We start from the raw sequence: 14,979 nt of genomic DNA on the forward strand, positions 1-14,979 counted from the left end.
ATGTTAGTTTACTAAATGATTTAGGTGCTTTGGGATGGACCTGGAAAAGAAATTTAAGGATAGAGGACATGGAGGATGGGGTGATGCCAAACGATTCAAATGATCACGTGAACATATTACTTTCTTTTAACACTAAGGGCACCTTTGCAGATGGACACAGGAGCCTGGCGGGCCATGGTCCACAGGGTCACAAAGAGTCGGACACGACTGAAGTGACTAAGCAGACACAAAAATTCCAGGTGACAAGTCAGAAGATGTTCAGTGGATTAAGTCCACTTGGGAAATTAAGCCAAACCAAGGCATTTTAAGCCAAATTAAGGCATTTTGTAAGGAGCTTCCCTGGTGGCTCAGACAGTAAAAAATCTGCCTGCAATGCAGGAGACACAGGTTTGATCCCTGCGCTGGGAAGATCCATGGAGAAGGGAATAGCAACCCAGTATTCCCTGGGTTGCTATATATATTCTCCAGTATTCTTGCCTGGAGAATTCCATGGACAGAGGAGCCTGGCAGGCTACAGTCCATGGGGTCACAAAGAGTTGGACACAACTGAGGGACTAACACAACCGAGTGACTAACACACACACACACACACATACCAAGGCAGAAGAAAACAGTACAGCACGATCACCCTCAGACGTCAGCAGAGGCCCCAGCAACAGCTGCTGCTGATGTTCCAGCTCCCGGGGCCAAGCCACTACAGAAGCAACTGCCTTGACTTCAGAACCCACATTTGCAAAAATCATCTACAAGAGAAATCTATGGTCCTTTGCCAATTCAACCTAATGATCAATCCATTCTTTAGCTACTTAGAAATCTCATAAGCTAGATTTTCAAAATGAGGACAATTAGTTATTCTACCCATATCCTAACAGATTTTTCAATTAATTTACACTGTTTTCCAAGAAGTACTGATTCACACTGACTCAGGTATACAAAACAGATATTAGCAAATAGCAAGTCCCATACTAGGACTATTTCAGGAACAAGAGTGGGGTAGGTGCTATATCACTGCTTAAGAAACATTTGAGGAAGTGAAGGTCTAAAGCACCATCTCCCTAAGTCATGAGAACTGTGGTGGCACATGACATGATTCTTAAGGGTACGTGGAAAAACACTTTGCACAGGCATCCTCCTGAGGTCATCCAGAAGACTCATGCTACTTTCTCACCATGAGTGTCAGCAACCCCACACAGAAAAGCGGCTGTGACCCAGCAGTACAAGCAGATGTCTGCACTCTGCTAAAGCACCTGAAACATCCTGAATATCATATTCTTCCACAATCCAAAAATACACAGGAAGTCCAATATCCAGCGAGAGAATGCCTGGGCTTGTCTCCACTGCAACCCAATTCCCCTTCAAGGAAAGGCCCCAGGACACACAGAGAAAAAGGAGTCATTTTAATTTCATAGAGCTTCTCCGAGTTCCTTTTTCTGAGGTGCAGCATCAGCCTAGAGGGAATAGTAGGTGATCTAATATGAGTTATTACAAATACACATACACACAATGATTACTGATTTCATGTACTTCGTCGGTCTGAGTTTATTTGGCTGTAGGCAGGTTATTCCACTGTACTTCTATGGAAATTTCTATTGTCTCACACCTACAGTCTAGTCAGACTGTCTCCGGAAACAGTATCCTAAGGTCAATGAAAATGCATGCGTGTTAAAAGAGACATTACCATGAGGGAAACTCCCACTGATATTTCAGAAAGTAAACCACTTACGAAGAAGCCAGGAGGAAAAACCAAGAGGTCTATCTGGCTGTTTCTTAAGAACATTTAACCAGTAAAACTACAATAAGAGTGATAAATCTTTTTTTCTGTGTGGCAAACAAATTTCACTCTCATAGAGACAAAAAGAAACAAACACTTTGGGAAAGGAACAATACTGATTTTGTAATATGTCCATTCTACTATAACGTCATTTTATCAAAAACTATGTTTAAAACTGGAGGCCACAATATATTATGCTATGTCTAAAGTACTGTTTCTGCATGGATTTCAATAATAAATAATTCTTTAATAGGTACATTAAACTAAGATACCTACACATTACTAAGGATTCAAGCTATTCTAAATGGAATTACATCTAAATTTTATTCCTGAGATGAAGTTTTTCTGAGATACCTTATTTCTGAATAGAGAAATTCAGTATTATAAGATTATCAATTTTTCCCTGTAATTCACATAGTAATTCAATCAGTTTCCCAATAAAATAAGTGATTTTCCTTTCAAAATTAACTAAATATTAAAATGTATCAATAAAGAGAATATTCAGAGAAATTCTGAAATGACTATTACTGAAGATTATCCCTCTCCAACATTAAAACATTTTATAATTAAGAGTATTCAAAACTAACAAAAATAGTTCAGAAATAATGACAGCTAATATTTTCTTAGTACTTCTTAAGCATATTACTGTCTTTAGGAATTTATCATCATAAACTATTCTGTGAGGTAAATACTATTAATATGATTTCATTTTACAGAAAAGGAAATTGAGGCATAGCGAGATTAAATAACTTGCCCAAGGGTACACAAATAATAAGCAAAATTATATATAGTGTTAAGGTGGTATTGTTGTTTAGTTTCAAAGTCATGTCCAACTCTTTTGCGACCCCATGGACTGCAGCCCACGAGACTCCTCTGTCCATGGGATTTCCCATGCAAGAATACTGGAGTGGGTTGCCATTTCCTTCTCCAGGGGACGTTCTGACTCAGGGATTGAACCCAAGTCTCCTGCATTGGTAGGTGGATTCTTTCCCACTGAGCTACCAGAGAATCCAATAAGCAAAAGAGCCAGGTTTTGAACTCAGACAATGTAGTTCTACAGCCTGCCTTCCTAACCACCATCAGCTTATAAAAAGCTGCTAAACTCAGTATCATAATTTAAGATTCATGAATTGCAACTGAATAAGCAATAAACAAATATGTGACAATTCAAAACAAAATGTCAAGCAGGAAAAACAATATTTGTAACATGTAACACACAAAGGGCTAATTTCATTAATCTACAAAGACTTCATACACATTACGAAGAAAAATGACAACTCAAAAAAGGCAAAGAATTTTATGGAGTGTGAATTATATCTCAATTTTAAAAAATGGGCAAAGGATATGAAAAAGCAATTCACAGAAATATAAACACAAAGAGTAAATGAAAATATCATAATATGATCACCTTTGCTCATATTTTATGATGTAAAAATAGGCAAAAATTAAAAAGTTTGATAATATCTAGATTATGATCTCTATTATTTCATACCAAAAGGGACTAGAACTTCTTTCAGACTCCAGGTGGGGGGCAAAAAATTGCCCAATGAGCCTGTAATAGTTTGACTACCAGAAAGTAAAGAAGCTACCAATAACCGCTGGCGAAGATAGGATCAATTTGAAGGGGCTCCTAATGACCAAAAATGGGAATTTTTTTGAGAACTATAAAGAATAAAAAGAGCAATGGGTTGAAACACTTCAAAACTATTTAAAAGTCATAATAAAACTTAAGAACAAAACTAAAAAAAAAAAAACAAATAATCACCACCTTTTTAGGTTAACAAGGTACTAATTCATAGAAAGAACAGAATGTCAACAATTTTCTTAAGATGAAGAGTCATCTCTCTATTCAGGAGAAAAGGTATAGAGAAATAACACCCTTCAGGACTATCATGTTTTTGGTTTTGTTCTGGTTTTTTCCCCCCCATAATAAACCTCTATCAATATTATCTGTAAATTTTTAAAACCAAATTTAACCTGTCTATCTTAATCATTACCATTATAGCAAAATCAGAGAAGGCAATGGCACCCCACTCCAGCACCCTTGCCTGGAGAATCCCATGGATGGAGGAGCCTGGTAGGCTGCAGTCCATGGGGACACTAAGAGTCAGATGCTACTGAGCGACGTCACTTTCACTTTTCACTTTCATGCATTGGAGAAGGAAATGGCAATCCACTCCAGTGTTCTTGCCTGGAGAATCCCAGGGACGGGGGAGCCTGGTAGACTGCCGTCTATGGGGTTGCACAGAGTCGGACATGACTGAAGCGACTTAGCAGCAGCAGCAGCATACCAAAATAGTGTATTAGTGCCTTTTAATCCCGTTAATTGTTCTCTTTCTCATTATTATGACAAAGTAGAAAAACCCTATAATAAAGCAGTTACAGTATATGCCAAATTGTCTCCCCCCCAACCCCCCTAAAAATAAGGTTCCAGCTTTCAATGACTATTTCCTACCAAAAATCACAGCATTCCCATTAGGAGAAGAAAATGCTTACCCGTATTTTCCAAACAGTGAAACTGTTGTCCCTCCCACAGGCACTGCTTTTCCTGGTCCATACACATCCCATATTGTCAGGGCCACTTGGGCATTCCTGGGCAGGTCAGGGTATTTCACAGGCAGTTTTAGCCATTCATTCCAGCTATGAAAATGAGGTAAACAAAAACATAAAGCTAAGGACAGAAAATCAACATAGACATATGTGTGTAACTTTCTTCTAATTTAACAAATCATACAAGAAATTTGATTCAGAGAAAATGTACCAAAGATTAGTTAGTAGTACAAAAATTAACATGGCACTTACCTCAATTTTGCTCTAGGCAAGTTCAATTTTAAATACAGAAAAATCTGTATTTTACTTCACTTCACTTTATTGGACTTTGCAGATTCTGCATATTTTACAAGTTGAGGTTTATGACAACCCTGCATCTAGCAAGTCATGGGCACCATTTTTCCAACAACAGCATTTGCTTATTTTGTGTTTCTGTGTCATATTTTGGTTAATTCTTGCAATATTTCAAACTTTTTCATTATTAATGTTTTTATGGTGATCTGTTGTGATCTTTGATGTTACTACTATGACTCACCGAAGGCTCAGATCACAGGAAATGTTCAGCAATAAAGTCATTTTTAATTAAGGCACATATATTATGTTTTTAGACACAATGTTATTGCATACCAAAGAGACTAATAGGATAGTATAAAGGTCATTTTTATATGCACTGAAAAACCAAAAAAAATTACTACAATATTTGCTTTATGGTGGTGATCTAAACTCAAACCTGCAGTATCTTCAAGGTATGCCTACAGAACACGTGAAAAAATCTTTGTAAGGCAAAATTCATGAAAAATAATGCTGCTAAGTCCTTTAATCAAGAAACTCAGACATCAAAAATTTACTATATAGCACTGAGTACTATAATCAATATCTCATAATAAACTATAATGGAAAAGGATAAAAAATAATAGATATATACATATGTGTATGTATGATAGAATCACTTTGCTGAATATCAATCATACTTCAATTTTAAAAAAAGCAGGAACAGACAATATGACTAAGACACAAGGCTATAATAACAGTTCCCTGGTGACTCAGTGGTAAAGAATCCACCGTTAAGCCGGAGACATGGGTTTGATCCCTAGGTCAGGCAGATCTCCTGGAGAAGGAAATGGTAATCCACTCCAATATTCTTGCCTGGGGAATTCCACAGACAGAGGAGTCTGCCAGCTATAGTCCACGGGGTTTCAAAGAGTTGGACATAACTTAGTGGCAAAAACAACAACAAATAAACACCTGGGAAAACATTTAAACCTGTTAGAACCAAACTTGTTTTCAACCAAACTATGATTTTTTTTTAATGTAAGTATCCTCCAGAACAGCTTTTTATCAAGAAAAGAAAGAAATTAGAATTATTCATGTTATACTCAAAATATGCTATATACAGTCCTATAATATACAGCGGTATCTCAATAAAGCAGAAGAAACCACCAAAAATTCAAAGAGGTCAAAGGAGACCATCCAGTAACTTTGTAACATGAAGAAGTTACTAGACTGCTCTGGACAAACATATGACAATTTTTTAGGTGAGATTTTTTTTCAATCACATTATTTATTAATATCAATAATGTTTAACTATTATTTTTAATGCTTTCAAAGCATATTTGTACATATGCTTTCACTAAGGAATGTTTGTTCTTACTAACAGTAATGACAGCACAGCTCTCCCATTTTTTTTTTCATTCTCTATTCACCTCTGCAAATTTTCTTCTGCATTCAAACTTAATACTTGATTTATCTGATCATTCCCACTCCCTTAAACAACAGATGGCTTTTAAAATCTCCAAAGAAAACCATGCAAACACACAAAGTAATATCCAGCAGACACACAGAATTGGTTCTTCTGTTTACTCAAAATTATTCTCAAAGGGCATATCAGAGTTTAGGTCAGATACACCCGCATCAGTAAGAATCTAAACAGAATTTTCATAAATTTAAAGAATAAAACATTTACATCCACTATATTATAGAAAAATTAGAGATGGCTATTAATTTAAAGGAAACGCTAAACGACCTTAAATCTTTTTCTTCTACAAAGTTCTTAAAAAAATAAAACACATGCTTTAAAAAGCCTTTCTTCACTACAGATAAGCTTAAAAAACTAAATGAATTTATTTATTTACTATTCACATGATGGGCCAGACTGAAAAGGTAAATTATAAGCAGTGTTACCTTATGCCAATGAACAAACCACAGAGATTAGTTAACACAGGCTAAAGATAAAAAGAAAAGTCAGTGACACTATCCAAAAATGAGCTGTGAAAATACTCAACTCTATGTTCTGTCCTTTGACTAGGAGAAAATAGATAAAGTTGCTCACTCAAGTCAAACTCTTTGCAACCCCATGGGCTTATATACAGTCCATGGAATTCTCCAGGCCAGAATACTGGAGTGTGTAGCCTTTCCCTTCTCCAGGGGATCTTTCCTACCCAGGGATCGAACAGCAGGTCTCCCACATGGCAAGCAGATTCGTTACCAGCTGAGCCACAAGGGAAGCCCAGGAAATAACACCTAAGAGCAAGTAATCATTTGCCTCAAACCTTGATCCATCCAACTCCAGGTCCTCACACCTCTTTAAATTAAAGCAAAAACACTTTAACCTGTTTTACATACTGGGCTTCTACAGAAGATTTCTTTTAAAGAATGAATCTGCATCTAAAAAATAGTTTGAAAACTGCTCAAGATAGTCCAGAAATTATGGAAAGATTTAGTGAGACATTAAGGAGCTGTGTATTCAAAATTTTGTTCTCTCCCTTCCCAGGCATCATCCCTTCCGACTGCCCCAGCTCTGGTTGTGGTGGTTTAGTCTCTAAGTCAGGTCCGACTCTTGAGACTCCATGGACTGTAGCCTGCCAGGCTCCTCTGTCCATGGAATCTTCCAGGCAAGAATACTGGAGTGGGTTGCCGTTTCCCTCTCCAGGGAATCTTCCCGACCCAGGGATCAAACTCAGGTCTTATGCACTGCAGGCAGATCCTTTCTCATCTGAGCCACCAGGAGGAAGTCCCAACTCTAATTAGGCCTAAATTCATCTGGCAACTTGCAAATGTTCCCAGATTCAAAGCCCTATTCTGGATGATCTAATGTCCTACCATTAACCCCACTCCCATACATCACTGTACTAATTCTCTAGTCTGATTAATACACTCCAAAATCCTAACTTTCTAATTTTAAAATTGTAGATCTATATATAAAACCATTTCAAATCTTCCACATGACAAAACAGAATATAAATTTTTAAAAAAGTTTAAACCACTGGCAATGCAAAATAATATTCATATATTTCATATATATGTAACGTAAACATTTGCAGCATTTCATGCCTAAAATTGATGATTTTACCCTAAGTGTAAAGGAAGTACAGGTTTCCTCACTATGGGCTCTTTTATTATCGGACAAGATAGAATAGAATACGATAGACGAGACTTAATCAATTTTGAATGAATTCTTCATTATTTGAACTCGTACGACTCACTTAGAATTTCATCCTACCCAAAAATACTTTCTCAACTAAGGAAATGCAAAAATTAAGATAGCAAGAGATTCTTTCATAATATAATTTATTTTCCCCACAGAATATGTAATTCTTCTTTTAAGTAAGTGCTTATAGAAAACAATGGCTGTATAAAGTTAGCCTTTATTTATTTTAGAAGTACAGTTTTTGTACTGATGAATTGGTAAAAAAAATTCAACTGTTAAATACTAAAGAGCAGGATGCACAAAATCTGCAAGTGCTTCCCCTAAGCCCAAAGTGTATGTATATTTAAAAGAAAACAAAAGCCTCACTACCCAACATGAGGTATTTTCTCAATCTATTTTCTTCACAACTGTTTTAAACCTTTTAATAACAATAATAAAAAAAAGCCATTCTAGGTATTTTAGAGTACCTTCTTAGCTTCACAATTTAAAAAATATAAATTAAAAATCTCCAATGTGAAAGAGAAAATATGAAAGTTTTTAAATCCTTGAAAATGCATAATACATAAACAATGCACAGAGGAGTTGGTAAATGGAAGGAAGAGGAGAAAGATGCTAACTTCCTTCTAACTGGGAATTTGCTTTTGCTCTAATTTTTTTTATTGCCGAGGCATGGTACAGAAGCATCATACAATTTTCCTCAAAAAAGTGGAATTCACCATAAATGTTGACTTTATAGACCTAAATTTCTGGTTCTAAGTCTTTTTGGGATCACAATCCACCTCAAAAAGTCTAATAAAAGCTTTGAGCTGTCCCTGTAAAAACACATAAGACACAAAACACTCTGCATAGAATTTCAAAGTTTTGTAGACTTCGTGATTCCAATTTAAGAACCTCTGATACAATTTAGGAGTTTGGGTGGATTGCTTTAGGTGCAATAATGGTAATGTAGCTATGTTAGAGACATACAGAAATATTTGAGATGATACAATAATGGAATTTGCTTCAAAATAACAGTGAAATAAAAACAGTGGCCTTGAGGTAATTAACGAAGCTAGGAGACAGGGCGCTGGAAGTTCATTACATTATTCTCTACTTCTACAGGTCTGCAATTTTCCAGAAAAACAAGTACAAATGCATTCACATATTTGTGCGAGCACGCGTGTGTGTGTGCAGCCACAAAAAAGACTACTAAAAAAAAAAAAAACACATCATTAAAATAGTTTCCATGCAGACAGATCATCAGAGCTTAGATTTCTGAACTCTCTAGAAAATTTTTCCCAGTCTGCCAGGCCACATTTGGTTAAAAAAAAGAAGTGGGGAGAGGGCTGCACCCTCAACAGCACAGCTTAAGAGTTCATGTGGCCATCCCCTGTCCTCCATGAATACTAAAGGTATAAATTCCTTTCTAGAGAGGCACACAACCTGCTTATCCTGTACCAAGCATACCAAGGTACTGAATAATACTCATGGATCAAACATGAAAACTACACCGTCACTCTATCAAAAAAGAGATTTTATTAAGGACCTACGAGAAAAACAGGAACTTCATATTCACTATATTTACCTTCAATACCAACAATGGCCTGCTAATATATAATGATTAATAAACCAAGAACTTTTAAAAATAAAGTTATTTAAGATAAACATCTGATCCAGATGACAATACATCTCTCTCTCTCTCTAAAGATCTGAATTTCAAGTATCAGTTGAAACACCTGACTATCCAGTAGTATTTCTGTGTTCAAGGGCATAGAATGGGAACAAATGTAGAGATGTGTTTTTGGCTTGGGTCATTCTGTGAATCAGTCAAGTTCTTATTCATACAAAAATATTTCAATGTACTCAATACAAACATAAATTCACTTCCACCTCAATTAGTTATAATACTGCTATGTATAACAACTTTATCTGAGTAGGTTCCTACTTGATCTACGGTTATAGGTACTAAATAATTTTAATTCCTTTGGTATCGCTTCCAAATAATACTTTAAATATCCATAAAAAAAAAATTGGAGAATAGTTAGGAGCCCACCATATGCAAGAAAACAACTTACTTCCATCTTGTACTAAATGCCTTGTAGGAGGTTCTTACTGGCAAAGCCAAAGGCTTCCCTTCTGCAAAAACTTGGCAAGTAACATAGAGGTCTGAACATGTTTCCTGATACAGTCCTGAAAACTTCAACATCGGGTCTTCTAGAACGGCTTTGTAACTCTTTTGTTCTCTCTTCCCTTCCAAACTTCCTCTGAAAGCATAAAATAACATTTAGACACATTTTTTTAAAACAAACCTAACAAATACTAAGAAGACTTTATGGTTATGTCCTAGTAAACTTATGCTACCTCAACATTTTCCTATAGATAAAATTAAAGTCTAAAGGTCTCTTAAAATCCTAGCATACCCAAGATCATTCCTATTTTCATCAACATACTTCTCTATTTCAGGCTTCTTAATTTTAAACCCTGTCATCAACTGTTAGATCTATCTTTGAGATGTCACCAGCTCTCCAAGCACTAATTTTTTTTTAATTTCAAGTTGACCACTTATTCCCATATTCTTTCAACAACATTTATTGTACTCAGCATAAAGGCCCAGCAATGAAAGACAAGATAAACAATACAGTGTTACAAGAAAATATTACATCCCTGCTCTGGGGAGAAAACTTACTGTTAACTGCATACTTTTTTATACTTTCAATTTATTTACTTCTTTTACTATGTAGATGTATTATCTAGTCCATTTTTTAAATTAAGAAATACAGTGTTTTAAGTCATAAAAAATATGCGTAAGATTATAAAAGAGATAGGAACATTGCTTGGGAATTAAGATTACATCATATACTGTGCCAGGCATTTTATAGAGACTTTCCTACTTACTTCCCACCATCTTACCATTTTATAAATCATGAAGCAGAGACTCAGAAATAGAATTTATTATTGAGGATCACAAAACAAGTAACAGAGCAGACAATAAAAACCAGAACAGAGGAGGCCAAAGCCAGTATTTTTCCGATTAAAGAAAAATACATCAAAAAGTCTCAGGAACACCTTGGAGGCAGGGGCTGCCTGAAATGAGCTTGAACAATACACAGGAGATGAAGAGCTACAGGCAGGAAGTCATCCTGGAATTAAAGTACACCATATATGGCAAAAAGGTAAGACTGTGTGTCTGGGGAACTACAAGTTGGTCCAGCTAAAGCATAAAGCTCATGTGGAGAAGAAGCTAGAGATGAGAATCAAGGGGAGGCGGACAATGAAGCTACAAAGTAGCCACCTCATTCAGTGCAGTGTCTGTAACAAAATAAACATTCAAAAATCTGTTCATTGAACAATTTGAAGTGAGAGGACTATGATCACATTTGTGTTTATGATACTGTGGCAGGAGTTTAAGAATGTAATGGAGAGATGGGATTGAAAGCAAGATCAGTTGGAAGACTTTTTATCAAAATTAAAAGGAAAAAGACAGATTAAGACTAGGGCAGTGGGCTTTCTAGGGGACATGGATCAAAGATACTGAGCAGGTAGATTCAAGGCAACTTGAGAATGATGAAACAGAGGTGAGAGACGGGTGTCTGTATGACTCCTTAAGACTCATTTTCTATCTTAACCAATTCAGTGAATAATGCTAACAGTCACCAAAATAGAGTGAGAGAAGATTAACATTAAAAGGGCAGGCTAATGATGTGCTCTGTTGTGGACAAGTTACTTCTAATGTTCTTTGGAACACCCAAAATGACCATGTCTTGTGGGCAGTTCGATATTCACCTATGGCACTGAGAAACGGGACATCAAAGTGCAAATTATTAAAATGACAGAAAGAGATGAAAAGACCTGGGGAAAACAAAATTTTAAAATTTACTATTCTTTGATTTTATGATCCTAAATTGATACTTCCTGTCATCTCCAAAATCAGTCTCAGAAAATAAAAGGTAGTTAGGACTAAATTTTCTTCAAAATACTCAATGCATCTGTTAATAAGGGACCAGTTTTCTTTAATTTTTTTCATTTTTCCTTTTAATGTCCAAAAGTTTCAAACAAATAAAAAAAATGCATTCATATACCCAAGAAACACTGAGAGGAATGGGACTGAAGGAAAGTCCTTTACCAGATGATGGCAACACAGGTCCTATATAAGCATCTATCTGTAAAAACTACTTTAAATGGGTGTGTCAAGCATTACAAAGGTGCAGTTTGGTTATTGATATATTATTCTTACTGCCACCACAAAATCAAAAGTAAAGGACTTATCAGAGTCTGAAGTAACTTTCAGAAACAATCATTCAAGGGAGCATCTAACAACTGAGAAAATATAAGTGTGCAGCCCTTTGTCCAAAGTACATTTGTTAAATACTGACTAAAATATGGTGAATGATGTTAGATAAATAACTTGTGATAATTTACGATCGTTTTCACACGTGAAAATGTATCTAAGAGACTGCTAACGGACATAATTTCCAACTTGGTCCTAGCTGTTCCCCATCTCGGTTCCATTAGTGTGGTCTCAAGACGTCATGTCTTGGACTTCAACTGTGATGCCTCAAGACTTTCCTGAGAAGATCTCTTCTCATATATTCTGGTCCCTTTACAACCGGAACCCTCCTCACCTTTGAATGACTTCCAGCTTCAGTAGCTGAACAATAATAACTGACTGTTCCTAAGATTCAATCTAAGCCTCTCTCACCTCTCATGTTTTTAGTACTATATCCAATTCTCAGCTACTTTATCTGCCTCTCCGTAATTTCTTCAGTATCCATTCCACCTGCAGGACGATGATTTAACCAAGACTTGATTTCTCTGTAATATGAGTAATAATCCCACAAAAGGTTGCTGTGAATAGCAAACGCTTTCTGGAAAACAAACCCTGCGGAATTTACGGACTTACTCCTACCGCTGTCTTTCTCACGAGATCGCGCCCTCGGCCTTTCCGCACGGCCCCTCTCCGACCTCCAGTCCACCTCCGCTGCCCCGGCTGCAACCCTCTCGGCCGTGGCCAGGCTGACCCTCAAGCTAAGAACCATCTTCTCTCCCCAACCCGCAGGCCCTTGCCGCCCCGCCTCAGCCTCGGCAATCCCCATCCCCGTCCCCGGACCCGCTCACATTTTAAGCTGCACGTTGATGTCCAGGTCACAGCTGTAGACATAGTGAAACTTCTCTGCTTCCCCCATGGGACCAACAGGTAACAGGTACACCTAAGGCCGAGAGCACGGCGCTGGGAAGAAGCTGGGGCTGAACTCGCAGAACAGCACAACACAGGCGCTTCCGGTTCCGCCTCTCGGCCCTGGCGCCGCCAATCCCTGGCCGGAGCGCGACCGCTTGCGGCGGAACTGCCCGCCCCGCCCATGCGTTCTCCTGCGCATGTGCAAAGGGACCCGCCATCTTGCTTGAGTGCAAACAGGATTCAGGAAACGCAATGTACTTGGTTACATTCCAGACTTCCGGTATTCCCGCGGTTTTGTTTTCGATTTTTTTGTTTTAAGAAAGTAAGAAACTGTCTTTTGATTCGGATCTATTCTGAAGTCAGACCAAAAGGAAATTCAATTCAAAAAGAAGTGTAACAACTTTCATTGCCTGGAGGTCAACCAAGGAATAAGCACAAGGATTAGAGATTTACCAAGTGTAAATTTCAGTGGCCCTTCCAAAACCTGTAGTTTAATCACGTATTTGCTCTCTCAAGCAAAGATTTCCTTTTTCTGTTCTAAAGAATGGAGAAAGAACTAAGCAAAGATCAAGGAAATCTGGCTTTACACTACGTTGATTAGAGTGCATGTGTGCTTGTTTACCGCTGGATGTTCTTAGACCCAATGTACACTTGAAGACCTATGGAACCTAGAAACATCCAGTAGCAAGTCTAGGACTCAGAATTCTGACCTCTAAACTCCTACAATGTTTACTTTTAGTATATAAAACTAATTTTTAGTATATAAAAATGTAATGGAACTGTAATCACTTCCAACTAGACCCAGAGCTCTTGGCAAGAGCAATGTGTCCCTTGGTGCCTAATGGGCTTATCTGGTTGATCAGATTACGGGAAAGAATCCGCCTGCGATGCAGGAGACCCAGTTGGATCCCTGGGTTGAGATGATCCCCTGGAGAAGGAAATGGCTACCCACTCCAGTATTCTTGCCTGGGAAATTCCATGGACAGAGGACCCTCGTAGGCTACAGTCCATGGGGTCTGGAAGAGTGAGAAATGACTGAGTAAGCACTTGATGCCTAATATATTGTTGACTGTAATAATTGCTATTCATTATTGTTAGTGATGAGCTTCCCTGATGGCTCAGATGGTAAAGCGTCTGCCTGCAATACGGGAGACCCGGTTTCGATCCCTGGGTTGGGAAGATCTCCTGGAGAAGGAAATGACAACCCACTCCAGTATTCCTGCCTGGAGAATCCCAGGGACGGAGGAGCCTGGTAGGCTACAGTCCATGGGGTCGCAAAAAGTCGGACAGAACTGAGCGACTTCACTTCACTTCATTGTTAGTGATATTGACTAAAAATCTCTACGTGTTTATTTTTAGGTGTCATATTGTAAAAGAGACAATGCAAGAGTATAAGTTATTATAATTTAGGGGAGAAGAAAAAGTTTTCAAGGAAAGATTGCAAGGCTTGTAGCCATTTAACTTGGAAAGCCAAAAAATGACTAATGTACAATGTTTTGTCCAAAGTTAAGTTTTTAAAAACATTTGTGGAAGCAACAGTAGGGAAAAACATAAATTAGTCTCTTATAAGGTACAGTTCCAAAAAAAAAGCAGACTTGACTTGTTCCTAAGTATTAATATAACTACTACCAATGGTTGGAACTGACAGGAAATGTAATTTTAAGTAATGAAACTTGAACTTTCTAATCAACAGAGCTCCCAACGGTAAAACAAACAGTTACAAGTCCCCTGTCTATGGGATAATTCCAGCGGTGGGTGTTAGGTCTAAGGTGAAATAGATTGCTCAAACTTGAATAAAACATTGACAATTTGTAAAGAACTAAATTTTCTGCCGACTTAAATTGCTTTTATTACAATATTATTTAATGTGTAAACCTGTGTAAACTTCATATATACACCAATATATTTCTTATAAAATTTTAAAAAGCAAGTTTACAAATTAGATATAAAAACTTCAAATTAACAACCTTAATGCAGTACATAGCCTTTTTGCTGAAACCCTATTGCCTACAGCATGAATATGGAATTGACTACTCTTACAGAACTGGTTCTTTGAAATTCAAGACCTCTATATTA

General features: G+C 37.2%; 1 protein-coding gene across 1 annotated transcript in view; it reads right to left on the reverse strand.

Annotated features, from left to right (window-relative positions):
• Positions 1-13,013, reverse strand: part of PIK3C3 (phosphatidylinositol 3-kinase catalytic subunit type 3) — a 165,828-nt gene extending 152,815 nt beyond the window's left edge. Inside the window, exons 1-3 of the mRNA XM_055559404.1 lie at positions 12,843-13,013; positions 9,803-9,991; positions 4,268-4,411 (exon numbers count right to left, since the gene is read on the reverse strand). Of these exons, the coding sequence (XP_055415379.1) occupies positions 4,268-4,411; positions 9,803-9,991; positions 12,843-12,910 (401 nt within the window). The 5' untranslated portion in view covers positions 12,911-13,013. The remainder of the gene's footprint in view (positions 1-4,267; positions 4,412-9,802; positions 9,992-12,842) is intronic.
• Between the last annotated feature and the right edge of the window lie 1,966 nt (positions 13,014-14,979).

Source organism: Bubalus kerabau, chromosome 21 (genome assembly GCF_029407905.1).
Source record: "Bubalus kerabau isolate K-KA32 ecotype Philippines breed swamp buffalo chromosome 21, PCC_UOA_SB_1v2, whole genome shotgun sequence".
NCBI lineage: Eukaryota > Metazoa > Chordata > Mammalia > Artiodactyla > Bovidae > Bubalus > Bubalus kerabau.